At 40.1% G+C, this 23368-nt stretch overlaps 1 protein-coding gene across 3 annotated transcripts in view; it reads right to left on the bottom strand.

Moving 5' to 3' along the window:
- Positions 1-23368, bottom strand: part of fgf14 (fibroblast growth factor 14) — a 110424-nt gene that overhangs the window by 74094 nt on the left and 12962 nt on the right. Inside the window, exon 1 of one of the 3 annotated variants that reach the window (XM_004567965.6) lies at positions 18715-18900. The exons of 1 other annotated variant lie outside the window; for it this stretch is intronic. In XM_004567965.6, coding sequence (XP_004568022.1) covers positions 18715-18787 — 73 coding nt within the window. In that variant the 5' untranslated portion in view covers positions 18788-18900. Of the gene's footprint in view, positions 1-18675; positions 18901-23368 lie in introns of those variants that run through there. One more of the 3 variants, XM_023153812.3, reaches the window with a different exon arrangement.

Below are 23368 nucleotides of genomic sequence, written 5' to 3'. Positions count from 1 at the left end.
ATCTTGAAGTATAGAACTATAGCACCTGAAATCTAGAACAGAACATCAGTAAATGCTTCCTCCCTTGAGATGTTCTGCCAGGGCTTTCCTGGAGCCACCTTCAGCTGCAGTTACTTGTGGATCTCATCGTCAGTTTTGAACCAACCCGACATTTTTTTGTCAAGTTCTAATCTGACTGTTCTGTTCCTACATCTGGTTATAAACTAGTATTTATATATTTAAAAGCTAGATACTCTGAATTCTGTGAATCATCTACTTTCAGTTGTGTACAAACGATTTGCTCGTTATGTATCATTTTGAAGCCGATGGCTTTTCAGTTGCAGATGTTTGAGATTCCAGTTGCCTACATAACTCTCTAACCCTCTTAGTACACTTAGTATCAATTGACCATCATTTAAACACCACATCCTATCTTGCTGAGTATTTTGCTGACCATGTCCATCCCTTTATGACAGGGTACAGACTTCAGGCATGATAACGCTCCATGTCACAAACCTCAGTTTATCTCAAACTATTTTCTTGAATGTGACAGTGAGTTTGCTGTAATCAAATGGCCTCCATAGTCACCAGATCTCAATCCAGTACAGCACTTTTAGGGTGTGATGAAATGGGAGACTTGGATGTGCAGCTGACAAATTTGTGCCTCATTTTTCCAGCAATTATTCTATGCTATATAGCAGGGGTCCCCAATCCCAGTCCACGAGGGCCGGTGTCCCTGCAGGTTTTAGATGCGTCCTTGATCCAACACAGCTGATTTAAATGGATAAATTACCTTCTCAACATGTCTTGAAGTTCTCCAGAGGCCTGGTAATGAACTAATCATGTGATTCAGGTGTGCTGACCCAGGGTGAGATCTAAAACCTGCAGGGACACCGGCCTTCGTGGACTGGGATTGGGGACCCCTGCTATATAGGATAAAGGCATAAAGGCATACAAACCAGGCACTTGTAAGGTGGCCTTAATAAAGTGGCCTGTAAGTGTACATCTCATCAGTAAAACAAACAAATTGCTGCACAACCACATACTGAATCGTTGCAACTCCACAGGTGTTTCCCCGTGGATTTCTTTTTAAAATGAAAACTCTCCCTTGTATCTTTCCTGAGACAAAAGGTTTGAACTCTATTTGCTAAAACTGTACTGATTTCACTTTTTTGTCTCCTAAAGAGGGAATTTTTGGTCCAGCACTTGGAGTTATGTCTTGTGTGGGACTAATCTTAAGAGTCACTGTTGTTTACAGTGGGATTGTTTTCACCCACTCTTTGGTAAGCCTGAGGCACCATAAATAGCTGCTCAGGTGTAGCGATTTTATGGTGTTATGGTTAGGAAAGAAAAATCCCATTTATTGGTTCAAATACAAACTTATTCAATGCTACTGTAGTGAAAATTATCCATGTAGTTATTCACACAGCTGCTAATGGTCACGTAACATTTTAACATTTTGTTTTAAAAAAGGTTATAACAACAGCTTGAACAGTTGTTTTACATTTATACTGTGAATGGCACGGTACAATAAGATCATGTTTTTTTGTTTTTTATTTTTTCTGTATGAAAAAGCAGGCACAGGAATTATTATATTAGCCCAGGTCTGAGTCACTGCCTTCCAGGAAAGCTTAAGATTAACTATGACTCAAATACCGTCTTTGAACATTTTGGGCTAGATTATCAGCACAAAGAATGTAAACTGTCTCTTTCCGCTACCCCAACCTTCATTTCTATCTATCATAAAACAGCGTGCAGGCAGACTATTCTGTGTTTTCCACTGAATAATCTACATGTGTCATCACAGAAGATCCAGTGTGCGATCAGCGGAAGGAGGCGGGAGGCACAGGAAAAACGTGGAAAGGTTAAGTGTACACAAAGATATTGACAAGTGACTCAGAGAGAAGAAAGCGGTGTGGAAAGCTGTTGGATGGTGAGGCGCAGCTGAACAGAGAGAGTCGGGAAATACAGAAACAAGAAGAAAGGAAGGTAGTGGGAGTGGGGTAGAGACTGGGGTGAAAAGCTTTAAAGTAAGAGTTAGTGAGAGAGAGAGAGAGAGAGAGAGAGAGACGTATGGACATGTGTTCCCTGTCCCTCTTGCATCTAGCTGCACTAATCAGCAACACCGTGTCCCTTTGGGGCACTTAAGCTTTGGTAGAAAAACACTGTGGATGTCAACAACCCACTGATCCTTTGCCTTCTGGTGGGAAAAACACACACACACAGATGTGCAGGCACTTGAGCAGTCCCTCACTTACTAAGGACTGGCATCAATACACTGTTATCAGGCCCATCAGGTGACATGCATATTCTTAGACTTTCCATATGCCCTAAGGCGGGGGGGACATAGAGCAGCAGAGGTAAAACAGAACTGGGGTAAGAGCTTTTTGTGTATTTCTGTGTGTGCGTGCGTGCGTGCGTGCGTGCGTGCGTGCGTGCGTGCGTGCGTGCGTGTGTGTGTGTGAGTGAGAGAGATGGCTGAAATGGACTGGATAGTTTAACTGCTGGATTAAAGGGAAGGTTTTGAAATCTTGAAAGTGCATTAGTACAACTGCATCATTCACCTAATAAAACTAAACTTAGAATGTTATAGCTAGTAGAAAGACAAAAAATAGATCTATATTAGGGTTAGCATCTGGCAAAACATTTCATCATAAAGTTGTTGTTTTTTCATTTTTGTTTTTTAGCAAACAAGTTTGGTCAAGCAACAATGAAAAAAGAAAAAAAAAACAGCACAAATGCAAACAGCTGACAGGTGGGGTACACCCACGACAGGTCTTCAGATGTGTGAGCATTTGCTGTGTGAATAGTTCACCCAAAAGCAAACGAAGCTCTCCTCAAGTCCTGTCAACCAAACAAAGAGGTGGTGTCTGGATCATGTTCTCTTATGACTTTCTTGCATGATAGAGTTTTAGCCTTGATTTCTTGTTAGTACAGTGAATTTTATGATAATGACTTCAAATGCAGTGATTTCCATTTAAACAAAATCATGACTATTTTAATGAAGTATCATCTGAGGGGTCAAAGGTCACAGGAATAGGCACAGACAGTACTGATTGATAGCCTTGTTCCTTGCACACAGAGATTTCTCTAGATTCTCCAGTTTAGCAGGTCTTCGTCTTGTCAGAGTTGGTACTTTATCACCCTGGATGTGTATTTGCGTAGACCGGCATGGGAATTCACACATGCCTTATCAAATGATGGAAGCATCATTTGCATGTTGCTGTAAACATCCAAGAACATGCATACTAAAAGAAATGTGTATTCACTGAGAGAGCGAGAAAGAGAAGGGAGACTTATGCATCATGCTTCAATAGACGGTGTTAGTGTGGTGGCTTTGCTGTTGAGGGAACCTGCACTGAAACAGATTCATCAGTGCTACAGTGGTCTGATGAATCTGTTTCAGGCAGAACCTCCCCGCCGCTATAATTCACAGAGCGCACACACATCAATACTGAAATGAAACATAGTCTTTCTGACAAACTGCATGGCCACTACATTTGATGTAGAACACTAGCAAACAAGCACTTACTCAAGTTACATTAGGTATGAACAGGTGCATGCGCAAACAGCACATGTACAAGATATGGACACAGAAACATTATTAAAAAAAAACCACTTTCCCTTTTACTTGTCTGCTCGCTCTTGGTCTCTGAGACATGCACACAAGAGCGCAAAGAAACATCCCACCCTGCTGTGAGAGTGCTCCACCTTTGCTTGCACTTGCTGTACCTCAAGTGCCCCCTGGAAAATTGTGCTATCAAGTCATTGTAGCGTACTAAGCTTCTCACATCTAAATTCAGCTACCCAGAAATGGGTACAGAGGATTTCATTGCATGGATGCAACTTAAAATGTGCAATAAAACAATATATTGTGTGGCCACTTTGTTAAAACAAACTATATGTGGCCAACAAAGCTGATTCTGATTAAACATAGCCATGGCAGCCACAAGATATGGATGTTGCTGCACTCTGGCCAAAAATATATATATTTTTTTGGAATCTCTTTTTCGTGACTTACTCTGTTGAGTAATGCACAGAAAAGAAATTTTAAAAAAAATATTATAACGTTACAGTGAGGTTGACCTTTGACTTTTGAATGTGAAACATCATTGTAATGTTTTAGTAACTGCAAACAGCGGTGATAAATAAGATATCCAACCATGATTTATTATAAATAGTAATTCAATTTGTATGCACGGTGAGTTTGACGAACGATGCGTGCTAACACTTGTTTGCTTGTTGACTGGGAAGCGTAGAATAATCTGATATCACTGTGTTGTTGCTGCAACACCATAATTAATGTTCCTCCGTGCAACCCCATCAACACGACTGTCACGTTAATGATGACATGATAATGACACCGTTGCCATGTCAAGGCCTCGCCTTCAGGGCATCAAAACACAAAGTTAATGTTGTGAAAGGGTCTATTATATTAACCAAAAACAAAATCACTGCATAAACTAACCAAGTAGTTTTGTTTGCTAAATCTAACAAACTGTGATTGAACATTTTAAAAAAAAATAGTCACTCTCACCCATTTTTACTAACTGGATGAATGATTCTTGATCTGCTAGCCACTTTACAGTTTGGTCATCATATTTAATAACTGTCTGACTGGAACACAATTATGTACATGGGATGCAGTTTAGAGGACGCCCATTACGGTTACTTAAGAGCCAGCTCTATCGTTCATACAACAGGCAGCAAACGTTCTTCCTGCTCCGTGGACCAAAGCTGGAGGGGGATTAAAACATTATGAATTGAACAGGACAGAGTGCAATACCAGCTGCTCTACTGTATTCTGTACCCCTGCACAGCTAGCACACACACACACACACACACACACACACACACTTGAATGCACACACATGGACACATTTCCTTTTTTTTCCCCTTTGTGCAGATTGTTTTTAAGAGCATGCTTTGGATTGTGGCTCCATATGGAATATCAGTCAAGAGAGAGGCATCAGGCAGCAACACATAGCTCCATTAACACTTAAAGGCAATAGATGTGGGAAGAAAGGGCAAGAAATACGCACACAGAACTACAATAATAAATGTCCATTTCCACTGTGAATAATACCAAGATAGAATCACGCACGTTGCGCACACGCGATTACTGACTCAGAGGGTAAATTACACCTTCTATTATAAATCCCCACGTACAAACAAGTCTAGACTTGACTCCTGGTGGGAAACGATGGTTCTCTAATTAGAAGTGAGAAGCAACACATTGAGTTTGTGTGTGTGTATGTACTGACATATGCACGTGTGCGAATAATTTGGCTTCGGTCGAGGCTGGACTAACAAACATCAGGGGTTGAGACAAATCCCAGGTGACCGCAGGTGTTCATAGTAGGAATACACAGGTGGAGTGAAAAATGACCTGTCATGGAGGGTTTTTTTTAACCTATATTGTACAAAATGAATTTAGAGCAAACTGGCAGCATTCTTTGAGCAACTCAGACCCCCTCTAAAGTCCTTCTGGGTCTGAGTTGTTGTTTCCTTAACCTCTGGGACTGCACCACCATTGCTTCATTGTCACATGAACCTTAACTGGTTTGACTTGTCAGAATTTCTTCTGTACTCCTTTTACAGAAACGCACGCATGAAAATGTAACACTTCACCAAAACACAACCTCATTGTCTGTGTCTGCTTGCTCATGGAGTCTCCACGTATGGGTAAGCCATTCAGTTATGGATTGCAATCGTCACGTCTCCCCAAATTTTACCAAATCTGACTTCGCTGATAGCAAACCTTGAGCATGCACTCTCTCAGAAAACAGAAGTCCTGGCCTAGCTGCTGCAAGAACTACACAGACCACAAAAGCCAGGCAGCAGTTTTCTGTTTTGCAAGCATGTAAATCCACACAGAACTATTCCCCAATTTCCATCACATGTACGGCATCAATAAATAACGCTTTTCCGAGCCAGGACAATTCCATTATGAATATTTCACCGCCTTGTTTCTTTTTTAACATTACACACTCCTCTATACTTCATGCTTTTCTAGCCTTAACTAAGCACTCCACACAAAGAGCCATTTAGCTCCAAACGACTTCGAGAGCAGAGACTGAAGCGACAAGTCATCACTTCGCCCTCAGCCCCTCAGCACAAGTTCACATGGAGTACATAATGTTGGTTTTATAATCTTTGTACAACCACTGTGGTCTGTTTTACTCTCGAGACCTATGGCCTTGTTTTTAAAAGGACTCAAAAGAGATTAAGAAAAAAAACCCTGAAATTGTGAGTCTGTGTCATCCCAAAGCAGAAACAACTATTGCAGTAGGTATGTGCGCATATTATCCACTTTCTGTTGTTAGATAGAAAACCTCATGGGTAAAGATGGGTAAAGTTTATATATATGAGCACAAAATACAAGCATAAATGCAGGAAGCCAACGAGATCCTACTGTGTTACTTTTTACTGCACTGTTTAGTTACATTAACAGAAAAAAAACTATCAGGCATTAAGAGAAATGTCTAAACATAATTTTAATCAAGAAAAGGTTTCTTTAGTTTAGAAATTGGACTCGCACATCAAACACTCTCGTCCCTGTCATGTGTCTGTAGATGCTCATTTTTGTACCTCATACTGCTGACTCTCAGCTCAATGGGCTTCATCTATCCGTCACTATTCCCATCTTCACTGTCAGTAAGCAATAATTGTGCTCCTTTGCTGTGAATATCCTTTTATGAATTCCTTATTTATTCCTTTATTTGAATGCAGGACACTTGCTGCAGTCATGATAGCATTGTGGCTTTGTAGATATTAATCTTTTAAACAACTTAATGGATAACCATGACATTTTATAATAACCATGGTCTCTGACTATTTTCTATTGTTCAGTTGATTCAGGATGGGTGTTTTTTGCAGTTATGACAGGATTTTATTTTCATTATTTAATCAGCCAAGAGGATAATGAACAGCAACAAGAACATAAATCTTCCCTATGTGGTCTACTGTCAACGTGAATCTTTATGTAGTGGTTTAATGTTTCAATTTGTATGTAATGCCTTATATGTTATCTCCACTATACAGCGCATCACATGGGTAGAAGAACGGGCCTGGATGTGTCGCCATCTATCTTCTCTGTGTTACACTCATCTACAACAGCATCACGATATGTGCGTCACCGCAGACTTTGTCCAAACAAACAAGCAAGCCTGGGGACTGCAGGGCATAAACAAAACAAATCCTGTATTAATTATTTTCATTTTTACTGGGTCACAAACGTGCCCCTTGTGCTGTGACACTGAAATCATAAATGGCTCGGCAACATGCATGGCACCTCATTGCATTTTCTTTTGTGCTTATGTTGGAGTTTTTCTACAATACCATTAACCCTCATCTGTCCTGTCCTCGTGTGCAAACTGTATATCTCAAAGTGTTCAGCGGTCTCTTCCAGCACCTTTAATAACATTAGCTCCAAACACATATTAATATTGAGTATCTGAGGCGGCAGTTTTTCTAAAGAGCTCAGCAGCAACCAGTGGCACATTGAAGGATGTATATGACACAAGGACCTTGGTGCTTCGCTGAGTGTCCTTGTCGTTTACTCTTACCTTCCCTCACCATCAGTGCTGCTGCCAACATCTCGCATCAGTGGGGTAATCAAATAAAAACCGGCGTGAATCAGTAAATCTGTCAAATGAAGCTGATGCGTAATTTCAATAAGGAAGATCTGTAATCACCCATCCGCCTGCTTTCCTGGGTGTTCAGCTGCTTTTCTGTTTACATGTTGACTGCTTTCCCACGCTGCCAATCTCAATACTGACATCATTACTCCAGTCCAATCATCTTCTCACCTGCATTCTTTGAGCCAATCAGCCTCCACTTTGCATGGTTTAAATCTGCGCTCTCTTGTCATTCTCCCATTTAGACTGTCTTTGCAATCGACCTCCTCCCCATCTCCACCTCAGACATCACAGCCTGAGCTCTATTCCTTATCTTCACCACTGCCAACATCTAGACTCCTAAATCCTTTCACCACTGGGATTCCCTTCTGCCACGAGGGGTTATCGGAGTATAATCTGCAAATACTTTAATTTCTCTGTCTCAATAAATCATGTTAAATTCTTCCAAGTGATCTCTCCTTACTGAATTGGATTTAGGAGACGAGCATGCCACAAACACAGCAACGCTTGCATGTATAAAATAATATTGCTTGTAACACTGTTGGATGACAACATCCTGCACATTATCCAGGCTGTAAAACAGGATGGCCTGTACAAAAACTACCCCTACACACTTCCAGTGTAAGATCGGGGGTGTCTGTGATGGCAGGTATTCTTTGAAACCCCCTCCCAGACTATGACAGCCAGCTGTTCACTTCCTCTTTCGGTGCAGCCATACAGAACAACTATAAAAACAGCTGATATGGTTGAAAAACAAGTTTTGAGAAATACTTCTGAGTGCCTAAAAGCTTCAGTAACAATGGCTGAAAAAAACATTAAATTAGATTAATGAGTGATGGAACAACATGTTTTCCCAGCTTTACAAACAAAACATTAATGATATGTTAGTCTTTTCTAAGATCACACACTCTGCAAGCTATTGAGAGCAACTATGAGAAAATGCTTTTCTGCAATATTGCGAGATTATTTGCTTTGTAAGGGAGCTTTTCTAACTCTTACGAAAAGTGATACAAGAAAACACGATTACTTTCTTTTTTTTGCCTGATGGATACATTTCAAAAAATGGCTGAGGCCTGGCTCCTCTGTCAATCCTCATTCTCCTATAAAGTCTCAAATCTGATATATTTTGCTCTTCCTTGCATTGATTCGTGAGTGTCACTCGCCCATATTCCAGCTCTATTCTCACTGCCCAGAAAGACTGCTGATTTAGTTAGAAAGACGTGTCTGCACCCCTCTGCTGTTGCAACCTTCTTTGTCAGTGTCAACAGAATCTAGAGTTACTGTCGAGAGATTAGGAGACCTTTTCTTGCTGCCGTTGGTGAGTTGGAGGGCAGCGGGAGGACATTTGGCCCCCATCATCAAGACTTTGGCATGCAAAAGACTGGTCCTGCTCAGTCTAAAAGGATCAGATTATACTGACGGGTCATTTTGGGGCAGGTCTAGGGGAGCCAGTGTTGCCCTTGCAGGGAAAAGTGATACAGCAAAGGACGAGGAAAAATAAATAAAGTGCACCACACAGAGATAAGAGGAAGATAAGGAGCCCACCACACAGGCTGTGGAGGATTAGACTGCAAGCTTAAAAGGCAAGGAAAGTTCTCAAGGTAGCATTCAAATGCACAATGCAAGTCAACGGCAAATGCATACCGAGTCAGAACTCAGAGAGCTGGTTTAATGGTTTGGAACTTATTTATAGCATGTCTCTGTCTGATGACATTTGGACTAGTAAAAACACACAGTATGTATCCACCGCCTGCCATAAACCAAGCGTGAAGACAGCCATCAGCCCTGCTACTTCACTGGTTTTAGAACAACAAAAGAGAGCAAACAATGAACATGTTGAAAACCCCGGAGAGACAGACGCAGCAGTCAGATCATTAAATCAGAGGGTTAGAGGAAGCAAAATGTCAATAAAAAAATAATGAATACAAATAATGAATAAAAAAGGAATACACTCAGAGCAATAAAGAAAGCCCAGCACCAAAATCACAATCTGGACCATATTTGACATGTAACTGCACTAATCACACTTCTTTTTATGCAGGAAGCTTAGCTTGGCTTAAAGAATGGGAGCAGAGGGAAACTGCTAGATTAGCTCTCCTAAAAACTATACCTACTTACACTTTTAACCCATGCTAAATAATCTAATGCATTTATGCTCAATCTACGCACAAGAACTGTTTGAAATGAAAACCTATAAATAAGGATTGATTGCTAGTCTGTTTCCATGTAATAAAATGGGTTATAGATGGGATTTGTCAACTAAGTTTATTTTCTAAACATAAATAAAAGAAATAGAGTCTTATATGTCTAATATGTGCTCTGATATAATGCTGTTTCTTTTTTGATCAGCTTTTTAAACACACCTGTGTCGACACAAAACGACTGCTGTCTGAGCTTGTCAGAAACGATAAGGATTTACAGTTTACATCCGACTACTGTGTGTGTGTGTGGGGGGGGGGGGGGGGGGGCTAAGTCCTCATTGAAATTGAAGATTAGAGTAAGAAGAAACAACTTTCTTACTCAGAAAGTTTCTGTGTTACTGCATTTCTAAAACAACGCTCTGTTCTCAATCTGCCTGTGTTCATTTATTTACAGAACAGGCCATTTTCTATGACATTTCACAAGTGAATGCTTCCATCTCCGGTGTATCCGTCACTGTTTTACGCCAGCGATTTAGAAGGACTCTCAACTTATTTGTAAATGGTTTTTGAAAAGCACACAGGTGACTGCGGTTTTGTCCACAACAACAGCTGAAACACACCTCTAGCTTTCCACCAGAAACAAAGCAGTGACCACAAGGAGTTTTGCAGACAGTTTAACAAAAAAGTTTTTGCTTTGTTTCTCATTAATGACCTCTGTTTACCATTTGATTTTAGCTGCAGTTTGTCTCTTCATTTTTCTATTATCATGTGCACATAAAAAAGGGGCCTCCTCTGTCGTTCTTGGGAAAACTTAACACCTGCCTCTTACCCCCTTTATCTGTTTCTGTTTCCCTTGATGTACAGACTAGAGATGGCACGATACCACTTTTTTTTATGTCCGATACCGATACCGATATCATAAATTTGGATATCTGCCTATACCGATATGAATCCGATATAGTGTTTTTTAATCAACAAAACTGTTTTTTAAATATCTTGCTGCATTTTGTATAAGTTCATACTCAAGTTTAAAACAACAACTACACTAAAGCTATTCTGTTATACCTGTATGCAAAAAAAAATATTTTGTAGTTCAGCAATACTGATCAATCTAATAAACTTAAACCTACACCATCCTCCCTATTCTGATATTTTAAAGAGTACTTAGCGTAAATATTAAGCAACCTAACTAATAGGGTTCCAACTCCCAGCAACAACAAAAATAAATAAATAAAAAATAGGGAACCACCCCTCACGCTCCACCTCATGATGCTTAATCGACGTAATCAACCTTAATTTGATGCAGTGTGAAAAAAAATGCACAGAAATCAATTATTTTTCAAGAAATATTAAATAGATTCAACATCTTTCTTCAACAAAATTGCAGACTGCACAGATGGTACCTTCCCAAAGGAACAAGTACTATAGCTTACTAGGGTATATATATTAGACTTAATAGTTACTATATACAATAATGGACTTCTATTCATTTTGCATCAAATTAAAACTTTGGGTGTCAGATAATTATTTATTAACCCTTTAAGACCTACCATAGAACCAAGTCCGCCAGAGCTTATATTATATTTTTACATGCTGTGGAGCCATTTTTGGGAGCATTTCAAGTTGCTATACATCAATACAACCATTATAGCCCAGATTTTAATAATATGTATTCATTAAGTGCATAGTAATTACATAAATTGCAAAAAAGTGCAATAAACTACAAAAAAATTGAAAATCGTTTTTGATTTTTTAACATATATTTGTAGTTAGAGAAATTTAAGAGGCTTATCCCTCAAAACTGTAAATACAAAAAAGTTGCACAAAATAGTTTCCCACCACAGGAAATTTATTTTGAGTGTCTTCATAGTTTTATTTTTGAAATACACCAATTTTTATACACTGCAGGAAAAACGAAAATAAATATTATACTGCAAATTTGCAAAAAAGCAGCATATGCATCAAAATAAACTATTTCCAGCAGTGCAATATGAGTCCTAAGCATCCCAGAAACGACACAGAAAGTCATAAAGTCAAAGATAACTTTTAAAAAGAGCAGTATAGGCCCTGAGGCCCTGATCGCAAAAAAGACTACATTTCCGCGAAAATGACGTCACTTCCGGTTTCGGCCAGGTAATGGCGGAAATGCAAAAGTTCGCGCTGACGTCTATTCCAACGTAGGAAGTGTTTTGATCAGCTGATCGGACCGGCAAAGCGTGTTTCTGGAATATTATGTTTTTGTTCCTGCAAGCGCTTTTTATGCAGTTTTTGCAAAGCTTTATGTGGAAGGAAACCGTGACCTAGGACAAGCTGATGGCACAATATGTAAGTACAACTCCTCCGGTTTCATATGCAAAAAAATTTTTTGCGCTAGCTTACGTGGTTGCAGTGCTACCGGGATTTAAAAATAGTTACGCATAACAGAGCGTTCCCGCTCCGATCGGCTCTAAAGGGTTAAAAGCTAGACATTTTAAATGAGAATAAGAAAGAAAAGTATGTCTTTGTGCCCCCTTTTCCCTGTTAATGCCCTATCGGCTAAACTTTGCTAGATCCGCCCCTGCACAGTTACCAGCGTCAGCTACATAGAAAAAGATCCTGTTGTAGAAAGTAATATTAAATAAATTCTAACAACAGCTGATCAAGCTTAAACGTGCTGCTGTTGTTCAGCCGCTGGTTTCCTCTTTCTGGCGCGAAGTGGGCCAAAAACAAACAAAAGAGATGGACTCACGACAGAAAAGCCGATCAGCTGATCATTAAGCAGTTTCATGATTGAAGTAGCAGCAAGAAGAGGCAGTCGCTCCATATATCGCAAGCTTAACGCAGGAATGCTTTACAAACTCTCAGAGATGGACTTACACACTTGCTTTACTTCTCTCGGGATAACTTTGTCGGAGATGAAATGCCGGGTTGCTAGCGAAGCTCCAAATGCTATCCAGACCACCGACAGGTCCCGCATGCCACAGCCGCTCTATCACGTGATGCATACTGCTCCGACGTGCTAACGTTCTGAGGTGAGTTACGGCGTGTTGCAAGTTTTGTGAGGTGCTTTCGTGATATTTAATGGATCGGATTACATTTTTTATTTTTCTCCGATATCCGATCCAGTAATTTAGGTCAGTATGGACCGATACCGATACGTAATATCGGATCGGTCCATCTCTAGTACAGACTAAGGGTAATTGCCTCTCTGTTATTTTACCCTTAACACAAGGGTTACATTACATTAGGCATCATTATCCTTTAATCTCGCTTTAGTGTTAGTGCATTATGCATTATTCCTTGAATTAAATATTCAACATGAGATCATTTTTTGAATCAGCATATCTAGAAGACCTCTTACTGTGAATGCTTCAGTGTTTGCCACCCTAAAGATGTATCGCATGAGGATTATATTTTGTTTCTTTCTATACCACAAATTATTCAGCACCGCGAAAAAAGAGAAATGCTAGGAATGAAGGATAGTTCAAGTTTTTCATGCATGGACATAATGAAAATAATTGCACATAATAGACAATATGCTGCTCAAAAAAAAGGAATGGAACCGTTAAATCGCACATCAGTTGATGATGAATGAACTAATCGAGTAGAGAGTCTTTACATAGATACATTGTGTAATTCAAAAATCAAAATGGCATAACAACGGTCAGCGGAAAGCAAAATTATCAATCCTTCAAGCACAGGATTTAAAAATCACACTAAAAAAAACAAAGTTGAAAGTTGAAATCACAGGTTGATGTGATTTGTGTGTGTATCGCTCCCACATGCCTGTATGCACTCCCAGGAACTGGGCATGCTCCTAATGAGGCTGTGGATGGCTCCTGGGGGATCTCCTCCTACACCAGGATCAGGGCAGGATCACTGATCTTTTGCACAGTTTGTGGAGCTACTTAGTAGCATCGAGTTGGGAACACATTTCAGATGTTCTCAGTTGGATTCAGGTCTGAGGACAATAAAGGACTGTCAGTGGTGTCAATGCCTTTGTTGCCTAGGAACTGTTTATACACTCTGGCTCCATGAGGTCGGTCATTGTCCTGCACCAGGAGGAACCCAGGCCCAATTCACCAGCATAAGGATTAAAAAAATGGGTCTGAGGATTTCATCCTGGTATCTAGCCGCAGTGATGATAATGTTGGCAAGCACACTGGGATCTCTGTCACCCTGCAGGAATGTGCCTCCCAAGGACACCGCTGACCCACTGCCAAACCAGTCATGCTGGATGATGTTGCAAGCAGCATAACATCCAGCATGGTGTCGCCAGCATATTTCACACTTGTCACATGTACTCAATGTGAACCTGCTTTCATCTGTAAGGAGAACAGGGCACCAGTTGCAGAGCTGCCAGTTCTGGTGTTCACTGGTTAAATACAAGTTGAGCTGCTGGTGCTGGGCTATGAGTGCAGGCCCCACTATTGGAAGAAGTGCTCTTATGCCACATTCTCACAGTTTTATTGGAAACAAGCACATAAGTAGTACGTTTAGCCCACTTGGGGTCACTTTGTAGGGCGCTGGTAATGTTGGTCCATCATACTAGAACTGCAAAATGGTCTGTGGCCACCACCAGCAAAACCATTCTCTTTTGGAAGGCTGTCTTGTTGCTTCTCCAGTGCACCTGTTGTCACTTTTTTGTGTACCAAAACAGATTAAATGGATCAGCCGGCGAGACTGATGAATCTGTCCAAGTTTATTAATTGTTCTTAATTTTTTTCAGTATTATTTATTAACTCTGGACTTCCAACATTTTTGGAAAAGAGAGGGAAAAGAGAAAAGATTTTTCCCTGTTTTAAATACATTACAGTGGATCTCTATTTTTTAAGAGATCAAAATAATTAGAGTAGTAGTGAACATTTTTTCTACTTAGACATTACATATTCTAAGTGTAGATGATGAGTATTGCAGGTTAATATCATTCATATCAGATTGGGTTGCACAAGATGATCATGATATGAGAGCATTTGATGATGTGGGCCATTGGTGGTCCACTTATGGATGAGTGGCCACCACTCATGGTCAACAACTCTGTTTCTAACTGAAAAACAACAACATCAAGGGAGACCGGAAAGTGGAGTGGGTAGGATGCATTCCACATGGACACATATGCCCTGAGCAGTGGAGTCCCACCACATATGCCCTGAGCAGTGCAATCCCAGCCGGAGACCATTTGCTAAATGCCATTCCCCCGCTGCCACTCTTTCATTTTTTGCCCTTTTTCCCTCCATCCCTGTTAAAGAAAAATAGCAGAAATGCCTGAAAATAACTTTAAAATCTTTAATTTTTAAAATTCACAACTAAGAAGAATGTATCCTTAAGGCAATCACTCTGACATTTTGACAGCTGTGGTTCACATCACTTAAAGGAAAGAACTGAGGCTCCATTTTAAAGTGCAAGAGGTTCTAGGTTCATCCTTGACTTCCAACACAAGTACATATGAAAAATGTTTTATCAAGTCCACCGACTGGTTTAAAATTGGGTAGGAAAATGATAACGCTTCCTAAAATTGTATCCAAACCTACACTGTCTTAGGCAGCTGCTTCCCCTAAAATATTAAGACTGATCACATGAATCATAAATCTGTCAATTCTTTAATAAATGATAAAGATGAAGGAGCTACAAGAGCTTCTTGAGCTAAAGTTTGTCACTTTTGTATTGCTTGACTTACAGTGAAAAACCTTGACCACATATTTTCCTTCTCTCACTCTCTCATTGCTCGGTGTACACAGTTATAAAACACTCCTACATTTTGACTCTCCTCGCATGGAGAGGTTTGGACGCTATCATGTAAAACACAATGCAAAACAGTTAATGATGCAGCAGAGAAAAATATTAATTACGCCCCCGTAAAATATACTGAAACTGTGCAGGATTCAAATTTTAATTTATGAACACAAATCTTAATCACTGTAAGTATTCAGTTCAATAATTATTACTACTCCTCTAATGAGAATCTACATTGTCTATTTTATTTCTGCTGTTTGTTGTATTTAACTGCACAGACTGATATTCATAGGATACTCTAGTCTAGTATGACTACTTAAAACACTTTCCCATTCACACACATTCATACAGAGCTTATATAAATACACATATAGACCCTCTATCTGTCACAAACAATCTGGGGTCTCTAATATACGATCTAATATATGATCAATCTCTATTATTATATCACCATCTAGTTTTAAATAGTCTTTAAAATACATATCCAGTCATGAAATAGGGGAATCTGGCACAAACATCAGACCAACAGATGGGATTTCTACACTTATACTATGGGATAGTCAACAGCTGCAACATGCTGACATGGGATCTCAAGGAAGAGACACTGTTCAACCTGAGACTCAGTATCTGTCTGCAATGAGGAATTTTTTATCCTTGTTTTCAACATTCAAATGTGGTAAAGAAAAATCTCAGGAAACTAGTTTGCACCAAGATCAAGATCTTAACCTCCTAAGACCCGAACTCTTCCACGACATGCATTTTTAATTTCTCTTTGATATTTGGTCATATTGGGGCCCGATGAATGTAAAAACAAAGAATTACCAGATTTTTTTTTTAATCTTATTTTTGTTTTTATGAAAAATCAGAGCCACACATGAGGATATTCGTTTAAAGTTTTGATAGAACAGTAGCAGTATAATGTCCTCATAAGTGGATATCAGGCCCATGTAGAGCAAAATTCAGTATTTTGGTCTAAATAACCTAAAATGTGATGTCCACATATGTGGGCGCCAGGTCCTAGGAGGTTAAAGCAGATCAATGTGATGGTGAGAAAAAAAAACAAATAAAAACAAACAAAACTGTGAAATCAAGCTCTAGATCCAACTTATCGGTGGCCTGATTGGTCTCCAAAAATATCTTAGTGTAAAAGGCCACTACAGGAAAAAGGGAAAATGGTAACAGAACACAGAAAGAAGAAAGAAATCAACAAAACCTGTTGCTTTGCTAAGACGTTTGGAGCCAAACTTGGAAAACAAAAGAAACTTCTCTAACCTGGACAAAGGGGATGCTTGATGTGCTGGAATCAGGCTCAATGAGCACTTTGTGGTCCCAGAGGAGCAGGTAGCACACGCACGTGAATGTCATTATTTTTGTGACAGCTTTTTTGCCAACGTTAAAATGAATGTTAATACTGGGAAAAGGGTTTATCGATATTCATTTCAAGTTATTTACGCTCATTTTAATAACCACACTTTTAGTATAAGTTCAGTCTGTGGCTCTGCAATGGCTGAAAACAAAAACAGGAGCGATTTAAAGCTTCCTGTTACGATTAAGGACTCAAGTACAGTAACAGTAACCTGTTGTTTGTTGTCCGTTTTAACCAGAATCTCCTTGTGCTCCTCTGCCAAAGAAGAAGAAAACACAGTACAGATATGAGCAGACTTCACAGAATCTACACAGGCTTTTTGCCAGCATGGACAGAGAAGCTGACCACATTGAGGAGCAAAGGGAAAATGAGGAGAGGGCTCGCAGAGAGGCAAGAGAGCATAAAAGCTATGAGAAGGGCACGCAAATGGCAATGCAGAAGGAAATACAGAAAGCTTAGAACAACTTCTACAGATTTATCTCAGCTTAATGTTACCTCACATCACAAAGGGACTGTACTGAAAAATACATTGTTTAATATATAAGAAATTGTGTATTTTGCTGCATATTGTGTATAAAATTGGAGAGGCTTGGCGCACATATAAGCATACCCTCACAACGTTTTGCTGCTATGTGACTTTCCCGCTTAGCCACTACACGACAAAGGCACCAACTGTGTAGGTTTCCTCTGTGTGGACTCTGAACAAACTAGAAAGTAGTATAATAGGAACAACTATGTGTCCCTGAGGTCTGCAGCAGACCATGTGTGCCTTCACACAGACTGTCCTACCTTTAGCTGATGAGTGAATGATCCAGCATTTCTCAACACTTTGCTAAAACAGTATCTAGGAACAAAGCAAGTGTTTAGAAGAGAAGATTGATGCCCAGCACCTCACCTAAAAAGCAGAAGCATCACTTCTGGAGACTTTCTGTCAATCTTTTAAGTGCAGTATTTTGTTCACTCCTAAGCCACTAAAACACACAATGCAGTGTCTTTCAGCATTTATTACCTTGCTCTTCTAAAAGCAAACATGAGGAGACATCAGCAAGATTCTCCTACTGAGAACATCACAATAGAGCAATATGAAGTTTGGCCTTGGAACATATGGATCGTGACTCTGCTGCCGCAAAAGCAGGTCTGTCAAAGCTGTTATTAAGGAGCAGTTCTGTGACTGAATGATAGGAGAGATGCTGCGGCATTACTGCAGACATGACAAGGTTTTCAGTAAGCCCGCTGTGCATATTCCTGCGTGTCATTCATTCCTGTGTATAAACACATGAGAACACAGCTGACAGACAACATTCACTTTCCTCTGCTCAAGAGAAGAGCAGAGAAGAGAAGAGAGGGTCAAATTTGGCGTGTTGTAGATCCACAGCCATGCATCACTGTACTTGGCTTCCTTACTTGGCCTTGAAAATGCTTTATATTTTATGCAAGACCAATAATACTAAATAATCTCCAGAAGCAGTATATATATATATATATATATATATATATACAATGAAATTACCTCCTCCTCTTTGGCATGGTGTTGTATAAAAAGAGTCCAGAGAGTGAACATGCAAACAAACTCTCAAGCACACAGAAACTACAACGTGTGACCTTCAGGTTTGATCATCTGCAATGCAGTGATTAGTTTTATTAATGTAGAAGGAGTCTGCATTGATAACAGTTCACATATTAAACAAGAAAACTATTTACGTCAGTCATACTACCAATCAGGATACTCATGTCAGTGCTGAGTTTACTTTACTATGTCCCATTAAAGAAACTGGTGTGGATTAAAGGAACTGCTCCATCCCTGACATTACCAATCCATTACAGGAAAAAGGCATACCTGTGGAATACTTGTGTCAGCCTCCATGCTTGGACTCACCATGCACTGCTTCACCCTTTAGTGCCTTGCGAACATGCTGCTCCACAATCTTAGCAAAAGATGTTGCCTCCATTGCTCCAAAGGCCAGCTAACTTGATTTTTTTTCTCACTGTATTTTAGCAATAAATGTCATAACATTTGAAATAAAGATGCATGCCTTGAACTGTTGCTCGGGTTCTCACACTCCTCCTGATGTCCTCCAGTGCTTGGCACAACCTTTTAACCCAGTCACATAAGCATGGCCACCTTCTCATACATATACACACGTGCATATATTGCCTGTCACCCACTCGTAAAGACCCTGCCAACATCTTCCCACCAGAACCTTCCAACATGCAGATAGCCATATCCCGCAGATAGCGCTGACACCTTCTTAGGTAACCAGAAGTGCCGTCATGTCATGGCTAAATGGTGTTGGTGACACAGTCTCTACTGCATGTGACAGAAAGCAAGACCTATCACTGAGTCACCAAACAAAAAATGTTCACGTCCACAGAAACAAAACAAAAGTTGTATGGCTGCCAAGCTTAGCTATATTTTCTTTGTGTGTTTCCACTTCTGCTATCTGACATACTGAATCTGAGTGCTTCCCTGTCTCTAGCCTAGTGTGTATAACAGAAAACAACTGGCCTTTCTGTGCAAAGAGCCGTGCACTCACCGCCACAAACAGGTTACTTAGTCACTGTCATCATCTCTCGCTCTCTCTCCCTTTCTTGCTTTGTGTCTGAATAAAGGACAACAGCCACAGGGGGGACCCACCTAAAGCTGTGGGAAGTGAACTCCGAGACAGGGATGTGAAAGAGGTGGAAATGACACCTAGAATAACAACTTCCATCATAGAAATGTTGGCAAACCTATGTAAGTGTCCAGAAAAAAGCTCTTATTTGCGATAAATATGATGGAAGCTTTGAAGCAAATGCCATTTTGTTTTGTTTTTTGTTTGTTTGTTTGCTTGCTTGTCTTTGATTTTGTGTGCTTGCTTATTTTTATTTGTATTTTTTATAGATTTGATTTTAAAAATTGCGGGGAAAGTGTTCAGAAGTGTAACATTGCTCCCAAACTATGTACACAAAAACAAATAGAGAGAGAGAGAGCTAGAGAGAGAGCAGAAGAGCAGGAGAGAGAAAGCAGCAGCAGTACAATACTGCCTACTGCACTGCAGCAAAAATCTACACAGCATACCACAGCCACCACACAACCTCCAGCACTGCCAGGAACAGACCCTTGTGCTGAGGGAGAGGAGTGATGGATGGATGAATGTGGAACGTACACGTGTGTGTGAAACTGGTAAAGACAAGAAGACTCAATGATAGAAGAGAAAGGAAAAATGACATTTTTGTTAGGTGCCTTTTCCAAAAGACTCAAAACCCAGGAGAACTTTTATATGCTTGTGAAAACATGCATGAAACCCAGCTAAACACTGCACACTAGAATTTCTAAGGACATCGTCTGAGTACAAAGAAATACAACAAACAATGGATGATCGCCTAATTAGGCCAGCTTCATTTTAATCAAATTCCATGAACAAATTAAAGCCAGCAAGCCCAAACTCCTACTGTTAAAAAGCTCTATATCAACAAGAAGATAGAGAAAAGTCCCCTCAACCAGCTGGTCATGAGGCTCAGTTTCTCCGAAATGGGCACTGAGAACAACAGTTAATTATCCGGCATTGTGAACTGGAAAAAGCTTAGCCAAGTCAAACTTTTTAATATTTCCATTATAATAAATATCTCTTCAAACCGGAGTAGGCAACATGCTGAACCAAAAATTTATAACAACCTTTAAGTGTATTGTAATTCATTTGGTCAGAGAGGGAAAAAAAGACTCTTGCAACCCTGCTGGACTCTACTTGGAGGCTTTAGAAAGTCTAGCCAAGCAGGTACTTTCAGGCCAGATGAGATGATTACTGAGTAGTAAACAGTAAAGTGCCAAAAAGTCTTTGCTCGCAGCATGATTCAAACCATGGCAATTATTCCTTTATTAAAAAAACAGTAGTTTTCTTTGCTGTGGCCAGAATGCTGAAGAATTAAACAGGTGGTAATAAATCGCCTCCAGATGAAATCATTGCAACATTACACTATTTTGTTGGAAAATCGTGAAACCCTGGTCCATCAACGGACACAGTGAAAGAGCGAGAAATCATACAACATTGCACACCATGGACAAAGACTTCTCAGAATCTGGACAAACTGAATTCTGTCCAGAGAGAAAACTTTGAACAGCTATGACAAAACCTGCACTGAACTTTGAACAGACAATACAGAGAAGGCAGTTATCTGGGCACCACGAGACACCAGAAACGGCTGAAAAACTGAGTGACCACAATCTGGCTACTGAGCAAAACCTGGCAGAAGTAGAAGCACAGTGAAGCCTGAAAGGAATAGGTCCCTGAGTTGTCTACCAAAATAAACTGTAAGTATCAAGAATGACACACTCCAAAACAAAACTCTGTGTTTAGTCAGGGGGGGGAAAACTACCATAGCCATGGAAGAAGCAAAACACAGTATGTCAGAGCAGGTTACAGCCAGGAAGAAAACCAGCAAGAAAACATAAGCAGCTGACTCTTTTCATTGTTTTTAACACCAAGATCCATGTCATTTCTTAGTATGTTATAACTTTGCTCTATTCTGTCTGGCAATGTCCAACAACGGCATAAGCAAGAGTAGCCTACAGGCAGTAAACAGCTACAACATGTAGAAGATAGTCTGCAAAGCTGTCCGTAGGCTGTGCGTCGGACCAACACAGAACCATACTGGAGCCCTATCTAAGCTTCCACTGGGTGAGAGTGGACAGGTTATCACTTTATGGCAGGGCTAACACCAAGATACGCACCTATGGTCAAATTAGAATCACTAATTAACCTATCGTCTCTGTCATGTAGGTCAACAACCCCCCTGGCAATCCTGTGTCACTAGGGAAAAGTGTGCAAATCTTTAACCAGCTAGTATTTAATGGAGGTTGATGGCAGTTGCTAAGTAAAACTGGTCACAAAGGAGTTGCACCAAAAGCCTCTTTGTGATTTCTACCATAGTCTTGAATTGTCTACATGGTGGGTAGTGAGACGTCTGCAAACACTTGCAAAAAAAAATAAATTGTGATGCACACCAGAAATGGAGAACATTCACTTTCAAAGTATTTGAACATTTCAAATTGTTTGTTGAGTAGTTTGTGTGAGTGTTTGCAGACATGTTGCAATCTTGTTTGCAAACTACAGGTGATCACAGCAATTTACTAGTAACCAAAGCGATCAAAAGAACATTTTCAGTGCAGCTTCACATACCTGTTTTCATCTAATGACTACCACTAACCTCCATCAACCATTTGCCATATAGTAAAGTAATACACATTTTACCCTAGTGACCTGTGGATGCCGGTATCTAGGCCTTTGTGTGACAGGGGGTTATCATGCATGCCTTTAGATGGCAAAGGAAATCAGAGTAACCAAAGAGAATCCACACAGGCATGCAGAACATGCAAACTCCACACAGAGGGGCCCGAGCCAGCGGATCATGACCTTCTTGCTGTGAGGTAACCACCACATCAGCTGCCTTATAAAGAGCTTTTCGCAATTACAAATTCACCGTACACTGAAAACACACTGTTGCAACAGAGATAATGACAGAGAGAGAGAGACGTAAGTGCATCCTGCTAAGTAAAGACCACAGTCAGATGATGAACAACAGTAATAAATGAGCTACAGGCCAGCGGTGAGTCATGAAATCATATCAGCAATCAATCATAATCAAATCAGTAAAATGTACTTTCAGCACAGGAAAGAAGCAGGCCCAGCTGAACTGGCTCTATGTTTCTCTCCAACAGTCCTCATTGCTGTAGCCCAGAACAACAGCGAGCCATCACTTAAGCCGTGTGCCTTTGGCGGTATGATTTGTAATAACACAAATAGTGGTTCAGTAACACAAACACACACCATGCACCTCAGCATGTTGAGTCTGGTGTTTTTGATAAAGGTTGAAGATGCTACATTTCTGTCATAAGAGCCACAGGGAACATGACCCAACCTTTTTGCTGTACAGCATCAGCAACATGCTAATATGACTGTATCCTTTCCCGCTCCTAGATGATGGCCTAGAAACAAAATTACTACTAATAAATGGACTCACTTCGCACAGCCTTTAACCCCTCAGCTGCTGGTGGTTTTCAGGAAAATAGGAAGGCATCATCAGATTATGTTAGCATATTACTAAAAATAAAAGTGAAGCCAAATCTTTTCTTATTGTACTCTTGTACCATTACCCCCGTTGTTTTGTTTTGATTCCCACAATTCAATGCAGCGTGTCTGTCAGCGAAGCGAACAGCAAACTGTGCCTGTTTGTTGTTTCTTGGATATATTTCATTTGCCTTAGTATTTTTTTCCCACATCTTTTATTTTGTATTTCAATCAAGTCCAATCAAGCATGAAGTAATTCTTCACGCCTGAATTATTCTAGCATCAGTATCCTTGTTCATCATTTAGGGAAAACCTTTCTGTCCCATCCCACTGAGGAAAATTTAGTCAGGATAACTCTGGAATGCCTGTATTCCTATTTGTGCACACAGAGTGATATCAACACAGACTCAAATCTTTGCAATTAATGACTCTTGGTCACTGTTCATGTTCCGTATGCTATTGTATCATTCATTCATTCATTCATCC

Source organism: Maylandia zebra, linkage group LG16, assembly GCF_041146795.1.
Source record: "Maylandia zebra isolate NMK-2024a linkage group LG16, Mzebra_GT3a, whole genome shotgun sequence".
In the NCBI taxonomy this organism is placed as follows: domain Eukaryota; kingdom Metazoa; phylum Chordata; class Actinopteri; order Cichliformes; family Cichlidae; genus Maylandia; species Maylandia zebra.
The sequence above is the reverse complement of the archived record's forward strand: the minus strand, read 5'-3'. Positions and strand labels throughout refer to the sequence as shown.